This window comes from Poromitra crassiceps (genome assembly GCF_964638095.1).
Source record: "Poromitra crassiceps genome assembly, chromosome: 1".
Lineage (NCBI taxonomy): Eukaryota > Metazoa > Chordata > Actinopteri > Beryciformes > Melamphaidae > Poromitra > Poromitra crassiceps.
Genome location: NC_139623.1, coordinates 77055198 through 77064984, shown reverse-complemented (window position 1 = coordinate 77064984; position 9787 = coordinate 77055198). Strand labels below are relative to the sequence as shown.

General features: G+C 44.8%; 1 protein-coding gene across 1 annotated transcript; it reads left to right on the top strand.

The window, feature by feature from the left end:
- Positions 1-4234: 4234 nt before the first annotated feature.
- Positions 4235-6301, top strand: LOC310795578 (uncharacterized protein; the record flags this gene model as incomplete). The annotated part of the gene is made up of 1 exon (XM_083657648.1): positions 4235-6301. The coding sequence occupies one exon, from the start codon at positions 4235-4237 to the stop codon at positions 6299-6301; it is 2067 nt and encodes a 688-aa protein (XP_083513774.1).
- Positions 6302-9787: the final 3486 nt, after the last annotated feature.

The following is a 9787-nucleotide window of genomic DNA, read 5'->3' as shown; positions in this document are numbered from 1 at the left end:
AGAAGATAAGGAGAATATAGAATCTATATTGGTTAGCTGAGTGAATACACAGTGCAGGCATTAGGTTACAGTGCACGTGCACGTGCACACACACACACACACACACACACGCACACACGCACGCACTATGGATAGCGAGCTAACGGATTTGTGCCAGTGACAATCTGTGACATGGTGTAAACCTGATCTGATTTCAAATGGGCATTATGAAGTCCAGACTAACCCATGAGAACTGACAACTGCATTTATTGGCAGACAGAAGAAGCACAGCCTGGACACCAACAATGAAGCATGAGCACAGCTCTAAGAGCAGATCAACCATTTTCTCCATCAGAGCTCTTTAAGAAATGTCTTTATGTCCAGCACATCAAAGCAACCTTTTTCCCTGGAAACCAGACACAGCCATGCATTTTGCCCTTGAACCATAATGTACAAAGTGCTCCATTAGGGCAGACTTTGAAAGTTAACCAGAGACAAAAAGACAATGGCAGCAAATAGAGCATGAAAGAAACATGGTAAAAGAGAACAAACAAAGCATCGCTCTGAGATGCTCTTACTGTATGTCAACCACTGACTTATTGACTCTGATATGCAAGAGGATAGATAACCTTTGGACAGGCTTATGTGGACACATAGCACAATTAGCGGTTGACAACAAAATAAAATAATAATACAAAAAGGCCATTTTGCTGCATTTTTCATCTACTTGAGTGGCATCAATAATGCACATAAGCATTAAAGCCATTCATTCATACAAAGAGTATATTTCCCAGCAGTAAATGCACATGCGCAGATTTGTGTTGTGGATGAAAATGATTGATATGTGTCTCTGTGTGGTGATAATGATGATGAATGAGGGGAGGATGTAAGAGCAGGATTGACTGTCGACAAGATGGAGAGCAGCCAGAAATAATGTGAGACAGGGGGTGGACAATTGTGCAAGCCCGCAGGAAATTGGGCAGAAATGGAGCATCAAAAAGCACGGCTGCTCCCATGGCCCATAGGCCAGCCAGAGAGGACCAGGGGCACCTCAAACAATTAGGCCATTACCAGAATGACATGTTGGGAGCAGGGGAGTCTGGTGCAATGCACAGGTCCTGGTGAGACGTAGGAGGAGCCCGGACAGGGAACAACCCACAGAGCCCAGTCCCTCCACGTGCCAGAGCCTTCCCGGTCCCGGCAGAGTAGTTCTGGAGCAGCGGATTGAGTGGCCCTGTCTTTCCCTAAGAGGGCTGACCGTGGGTATAGCTACTGGGACGTAAGTCGGGGCTTGATCAAACCCGGCTGGGTCACCTGGGCGAGGGTGTATGATGTTGCAGTACCCGAAACATCCTATATGACCACAGGGTACATCACTGATGATACGTCCCAGTTGCACCCATGTGATGTTTTGTTTTTCTCTATAGCTCAACCACAGGGCTGTGAGAGGAATAGGTTCTTTGGAGGGTGCTGCAGATGCAAGTCATTGATTTGGAGCACGTCACCAAATCACCCTAATTGACAGTATAGTATATTAAACAAGCTGGAAGAAGAGAGGAAGGCATGCAGGAACAAGGGAGGAAGACGCCACACACACAACACCAACCTTATATGCCAGAAAGAAAATGGCTGCGTATACCAGCTCTGTCTCGACACTTTTCTCTTTTCATTGAGGAAAAGTATAGGCTACTATTTCATTCATGCCATTTCCGTTCATTCATCAGCTGGGGCCAGCCTAGAGACTCACAGCTCCATCCCCACACACCAACATTCTTATCAATGGACGTGACGTCAGCACACCCTGCAGGTTGGGTGGGGGGAGGGTCACGTGGTCCGGAGAGGGTATATACAATAAAGTTGCGCTGACCGCGGTGCTGAAAACATTCACTCAATTGTACATTAGTAGCCTTACCAGTTCAGCTGCGATACAAATATCCCACACAACCAAATAAAGCAGCAATTTTTTTTTATGTTGTTGAAGAGAGCGGGGGGAAATACAGAAATTATCTGCAGTTGATCCACTATTCATGAAATAATCTTGGCTTACCCGTGCATTGTGAGTTTCACCACTTTGCCCCCCCCAGTGGGACTCCAGGTAAGTGGAACGAAATCTCACTCCTTTCATGCAGAAACACCCGAGCCACCCTTATTTTTTGGTTTTGGGACATTTTTGTGTTGATATTATTCTTATTAGGCTATTGTTATGATCATTTTTACATTATTATATTCGTTTTTGTCTGTGGGGGAAAAATGAGGAATAGAGGGATGCTCCAATCTCTATAAGTAGAATTAACCTATGTGTTTCTACACTGGTTTTACTACTAGGCTATTTTGTTAAGCCTATGTGATCGTTTTTCTATCATAATTGTATTAGCTACCGTGTGAAAGTGAAGGATATTTGTAACTTTGGCTAATCGATCAATATTGTTTTAACCATATTTTCCAATGCTTTTTCAATCGGATTAATGTTTAAAATAAGTTAATAGCCTATTGAGTCGATACATTTCTGAACAATGGCAATTAATGATGTATTTATTAGAAGGTATAGGAACCCAGTGGAATCCGTTTATTTGGGAGGTGCATGGGTGAAGAAGACTAAATCAGCTATGCGCAAACAATTAGCCTAATATCCGTGTGTGCTGCTGCTGCTCAGGAGCCCCTTTATATTAAGGTATTTTCAACTGAGAATGGAACCAAGTAGGCTAGCCTAGCCTATATTTTTTTAATGGTTTAAAAACTAGCCTATAATAGCCAGCAGCAAACCGAAAAAGACATAATTATCAGGTGAATTGACTAATTGCAATACCATTAATACGGCAGGCCAGTTAGATTATTAATCTGATTTTTTTTCGTTTCCCACCTTGCTGATTTAGTTGAGAAAAAATAGAAACACTTGACGTGCAGCCCCAAATTGTGTTTGACTGCATTCCACCACTGTCTACCCCAGAAGAGGACTTCAGAAACATGCTGCTATATTAGGACAATGCATGTTTTTTTCTCCGTTTCCCGTCCCTTGTGCAAAAAGGCTTTATCTCTCTAAATTATACATCGTTCTTAATTATGATTTGGATGGACAATTCAGGCACCGTGGGGCTAAATAACCTGCTGCTACCGGCTTTACGCATGACTTCTCCGTGCATGCAGCCTTAATACCAGTCTCAATGGTCACATCGCTTTGGCGCATGGAATACCAAAATCACACCATAGGCTATAATAGAGATATCTCGGATTCATTTTTATTTTCTGTATTTTAAAATGAAGTCTGTTGTCCGCTTGAAATGGCAGTTGCATGCGTTATGCTGGTTTGTTTGGAGAAAGAGGTAAGATATTTCCTTTTCTTTTTTTGTAGGCTAATAGACTGAACAGTCAGTTCATCAACGTGGCTTTTTGCCCTTGTTAAATCGCATGGGAAACCACGCGTATAGCCTATAGCCTATCAGACCATTCAATATTCTCTATCAATTTCATCCGCGCGGTGGAAAGATAAGGGTTAACGCACGATTACAGGCAACCGGCTAATGTTTAGTTTTCATAATGGAATTGCTCTAGGCAAAAATATTACCTTCCCCTTCAATAGCCTAACCTGTGCATTTTAGATGGTGAATATCGAAAGAACCACCACTGACCGATATGGGTTTATCAACGTTATTATGCTATTTACGGTCAGATCAGACCATCATGTCTCCAAGCTCGAGGTCACACAACAATGGCAAATATCGACCTAATGAGAAATGTTAGCCTATATTCCATTCCATCAAAAGATTTAGAGGAAAACATAGGAAAATATGTAGGCCTAGCCTAAATATGTAAAAAGAGAATCATAGCTACAACTTTCTTTGTTGGATGGCATGGTTCACCAGAAAGCATGCATTCATTGCATGTTTTCTTATTTAAAAAAAAGCCCAACTGCTGAAAATCCACATGGATTTTCGTTGTGGTTTCTGAATGTTCCAAATTTAATTGATGCAAATTAGATTATCTTAATTCTGTTCATGTGTTCTGATGCTAAAGCCGGTATGCTTATACCAGTCATCCTCATACATTATAACTGAATTGCTGAGTGAAATGATTCAGTATAGTGTGTATCTACACATGGTCATTAAAGTTCCACACACACACTGGATTCCAGAGAGACACTGCCACAGTGTGTATCTCCATATGAATCAATCACAATTAAAATTGTATCTCTCTCTGCTCCTCCCTATTTCTTTCTTTCTCTTCTTCAGGTGCTTCACCTCCCTCCTGTCAGTTCTGCATGGTCATGACCTGTCGTCACGCCCTTTCCACAGCCCACCTCATCCTATTGGTTGTGCTCATTGTCACTCCACAGCTGGCCAGCACCGCCCCTGTGCGGGGTGAGGGAGGGGAGGGAGGGGTGGAGGAGGGGCGCACCCGGACAGATCGGAGAAAAGAGGACGGCTACGCCCCCTTCCTCTTGCCCCCCCCGCCCCTGGGTCTCTCCGGCCCCGACGACACCCCGACAGACCCGGGTCAAGATAACCCTTCAGATAAACCAACAGACCCTGCCAGGGTGGTGCTGGCTGTTCTGTTGGAGGCCCTGGACCACCCGGCGGCGAGGGAGATTCAGGAGAGCAGAAACGGAGACTGGGGAGGAGCGGGTCAGAGGGAGGAGCCGCCTTCCGCGGGAAGCTTGGACGGCGGTGAGATAAGGCGAGCGGGGGAGACGCCGGGAGAGACAAGGGTCGAAGAGGAGGAGGAGGAGGAGGAGGGGGGAGGGGCCGAGAAGGACATCAAACGCCTAATGGTAGGCCGTTTGACCACCTCCGAGGGTGGCGGCGCCTTAGAAGATGGGGAGGAAGATGATGAAAATACAAGGTTAGAGGAAGATCAAGGCTGGTTGGTGGAGAATATGGGGGTTCCTGTTGATAGTGGCAGTGAGGACGGGGGGAAACCAGAGCAAAACGAGGGAAACGATTTAGTCAGTTTGATAGAAAAGGCCAGACCCAGCTCCGTGCCACAGGGGGATGACGAGCTCTCTCTGCAGCGCAAAATAAGAGGCTACTTCCAAAACATTGACCTGGGTCTCCAGGATAACGAGATCCTGCCACCTTTGAAGGGCTACAAGGCATACAACACCCAGCTGGCGCGCGCCGGCAAGAAGCTGCACTGGCAGGAGGAGCAGGCGCGCAACAATCCCATCCAGGGGGGCAACTTCATGGACGACTTTGAGAACGACGGGGGCGAGGAGCTGACGGGGCAGGAGGTGGAGGAGGAAGAGGAGAGCCTCTCGCACATGGAGGAGGAGGCGAGGGCACGCGCCGAGAAGCAGGAGGTGCTCCGGCAGCAGGAGGAGGCGGAGCGAGCCCGGGAGGAGGAGCAGAGGCTGGCCGACATCGCCTCTGACATGCTGCTGCAGTACATGGGGAGGAGGCAGCAGCCCTACATCAGGCCCCGACAGCAGAAGAGCAACGGCGTGGGGGGGGTCGCCGGCAACACCGCCGAGGACAAGCGCTCTGAGGAGGTCGCCGGCGATGACGACGACGATGACCTGGATCAACAGATGATCGACAGGCTCATCGAGATCAGCAGCAAGCTGCACCTGCCCGCCGACGACGTGGTGGAGATCATCAGCGACGTGGAGGAGAAGAAGAAAAAAAGGAAAGAGCTGCAGCAGCGGCCGACGACCAACGTCGACCCCGTCGCCCCGCGCTTCCGGCCTCTGGTACCTCCTCCTCTGCTCGCGCCGCCCATCTACCACTACACAGCCTCGAAAAACCCCAAGAAGGCTCCTCATATGTACAGGTCCAACAAAAAATGGCAAAAGGATAAAGTCAAGTCATACAAGCAGGACTACTGGTATAAGCCTCAGAAGCAGCTTGACTACTGGTATAAACCGCAGAAACAGTTTTTAGCCTTCCCCTCCTATCCGTACTACCAGAAGCCATATCGAGCCTACTACCCCGTTTATTTCCCATATCCCAAAGCACACTATTATGGTAAGCCTCCCCCCTCCAGAGACCAGCCGTTTGGCCCCCAGGACCTCGACCTCCAGCCGCCGAGGCGCAGGTTCCGGGCCGGGGGTAAGGCCCGGAGACAGGGCTGGAGGCAGCAGCCAGCCCCGCGCCTGCCTCTCACCCCTTACATTTCGAACTATATCCTTCCTCACCCACGGACCTATCAGGCCCTACCTCCCCCGAAACCAGCATCCACGACCAGGAGAGGCAGGCGACCCCCTTACTACTACCCCCAAGTCACACCGGGAGATGACTATGAGGAAGACGGGCTGGTGCCTCAGCTGGACAGTGAGGAGGAGCTGGAGAACTTTATCGAGAGAATCTACATGAAACGCAGAATGTATTAAGATACTTTTTGGGACATTTGTCAGAGGGACAGAGGGACCAACAGAAGAGGGAGAAAGATGGCTAAATAAAGCTAAAAGAGAGATTAAAAAAACACTCAAGAGGAGATAAGACGTGTTTTGAGCCTGATGGAAATGCAAGGGTCAAGAAGTCAAATGTTTTGCTTTTCTGTTGTTGTTGTTTTCACTGTAGTTTTTGTTGATTTTCTTTTTTTTTTTGGTCAGGGAGAGGATGAAGAAATGTCAGTTTCAGCTCCCTGTAACCATGTTCAGCCTCTTGCTCAGTTTACATTTTGAAACACAACATACCATGGTGTATGTATGCCTCCATTCAGGTAAATCTCTGATGCGTATTTCAGAGTTTTCTAGAGGACACACACACACACACACACACACACACACACACACACACACACACACACACACACACACACACACACACACACACACACGCACACACACACACAATCACATTTTGACAGATTCACAAGCAAACATGTCCATTGTAAGAAACCCATGTTTACAACATCACTTTGTATCCTTTGTTTATATTCTGTATGGCATAGTACAAAACTCATGTAGTTGAATTACATCTTAGCTACACAAATATAATAGTGACGGAAAATTGAAAACTATCAGAGAACACTTTTGTTGTATTTGATGTGTGTAATTGCCTTTCTTATTCCCGATTGGATCAACACAACATTCAACAACTGCAATTTGAAAAGGTGCCAAATGCACACACACTTCAGTTTTTCAAACTCAGTTTTTCAAACTCAAGATTCAGAATTTTGCCTTACAAGCGCCATTGTTATATAAGGGAAATGTCATGTTGCATAATACAGTACTACCATTGCAAACTGTCCCAATAGAGAAACCCTATGGACTCCAAAAGCACAATCTTCAACATTGAACACTTCCAACCTGGTGGACTAAGGGTTTTCAATCATTTTGGGATCAAGAAGTTATTGTGTAAACATATTTATGGCAGATCTCCATCAGCAATATCACTGGCACTTGGTTTCCATGATGCAATACTCCTGGCTTGACCATTTAGGAGTCCTCCTTATTTATCTCATTTTGGAGTCCTCCATCTTCAAAAACATCTATACTCACCAATGTCTTGCCATTTTCACACATTCTTCTGCTGCCGCTGGTGTAAAACACCTACAGTATCATTTTTTGTCTTGCTTTTCATCCACTATCTCTAGCTTTTCTTTTTCCACAAAATACTTGAAGTCACAATAATATCTGTTCTGCAGTCTGTAAAAGCGCAAAAACAAAAATCAACCAAGAGGCAACAAACATTTTGTTCATTTTCAGAAGAAATCCATAGAAACGTTTCAGGCCGGGGAGTCAGGGATTGCGCTTAAACCGTTAAATGCACGTCTTTCTACTTGCATCTTAAAAAATGAACAAAAAAATGAACAAAAAAAGAGAAAAAATAAAACAGTATGGAGAAATCAAGATGGCTGTTTCTCTGACTAAACTGTGAACATGAAAAAATAAAATCTCAAAGGAGGAGGACAACTGTGTCCACAGTGAAGCCCATCTGTCTTGTAAAAGGAGAGTGTTGTTGTTGATGTCACCTTTAGCATTGTAAGATGTACAGTGTGAAATAAATATGCCCGTGCAATGTGTAAATAACAGCATGATGATTACTAGTTTTGCTATAAGATAAAAAATAAAAGCAATTATTTTATTAAAGCTCAGTTTTTTTAATGGCTTTTTGGAGAGTGCTATGTTGTATAGTAGTTGCATAGGAGGAGCAATAGTAAGAATGCTTGATTTATGACTAAAGGAAAGAAATGAACACGCATTAAAGACTATGAAAATCAGTGAGCTGAAGCGTAGTTCGAGCAAGCTAGCACATCTATCTATACTGTAGCTGTAGCATCAGTGAGGAGAGGAAGAAATACATAAAAACCGTCTAGAGGTGTAAGTGTTTATAATATAAGACAAAATCAAAAAGAAGGGTATAAGTAGGCTGAAATACAGAGCGACCTTTGAGAGTGAGAAGGAGAGGAGAAGAAGAACGGGAACATTCAGAAGGAGGGAGGGAATGGTAACTGCAGTGATTGATGAGTCACATGATTGGTGGATGAGTCATCCATCTGTACACTGTACTGCGCAGGACCACACACACACACACACACACACACACACACACACACACACACACACACACACACACACACACACACACACACACACAAACACATTCTCTTGAGCTGTATAGTCATTTAGCTGTTGGCATTCTAGATAATGATTGAGTCATGTTAGCTCCTGCCTGGAGCCAACATATCGCCTCAAGTGTTTGGTGGACCAGTTTCCATACCTCCCCCTCATACTCAGCAGGCATACTCGACTTTATTTCCTTAAAGTGCTTTTCCTTATATTTATGTTTGCCCTCTGGAAGGCTGTCTATCCCTTCGACCAATCAGGAAGGGATATAGTCTCACTGAACTTTTGCATGCACTTCAGCCTTCATCCAATAGCGTGACACCTACCTGCATAAATAAGCAGGTGGTGCTCTGAAATGTTGTAGACGAAACCAATTAAGCTTCGTCTAACAAGCAGTCCCTCCAGGAAATTGTGATTTTGCTATCGCGATAATGAATGCAAATTCAACCAACCTCCGCAATATTTGCAGAGACTTTACATTTTTCAAATTTCCCACGATTTCTCTGCAAAAAAAATGCAGCAAAACAGTTTCCTCAACTTGCAATTTTTGCCAGTTCTCGCAATTTTACAGCAAAAAAAAGCACATAATTGATTTGAGGTTCAGGTCTTGTTCGGTCCCTCCAGGATTTTGTGGTTTTGCAGCGACTTTTCTCAAAAATTGAGATGCAATTTAGTTAATGTCAATTTTTGAGAAAAGTCGCTGCAAAATCAAGCATTTTTGATCGTAACAAACTCAACAAATGCCACAAAATCCTGGAGGGACCGAACAAGACCTGACCCCTACGCGGCAATGCCCACAGCTTGGCTACTGTGTGGCCATTGAGACCAGAAACAGAGAAACAGACAGAGCCCTAGCTCCCATTTATATACTGATGATGATGATGATGATGATGATGATGATGATAATACTAGTGCAACACCCGTCATCAGTTACGCAAAGTTGAGCAATTGTGCTCCTGGAATTATCACTCATCACTGGAATTATCACTCATCACTCATCACTGGAATGATCACTCATGTCATACTCCTGGAATTACTGATGACATCATAATGATGTGTACTGTGTACTGACATACTGACAGACACTCCTGGAATTATTAGACTTAGAACTGATGATATCACAGTTGGCACTTGTGCGCAGACATACAGACATACTGACATCCAGCCACTGCTGGAATTGTGCAGACATAAAGATATACTGACACACAGACACACTGACACTTGCACAGACACACAGACACTTGCCAGACATACTGACAAACAGACAAAAGGACACTGCTGGAATTATAGTGTAGATAGATTTTA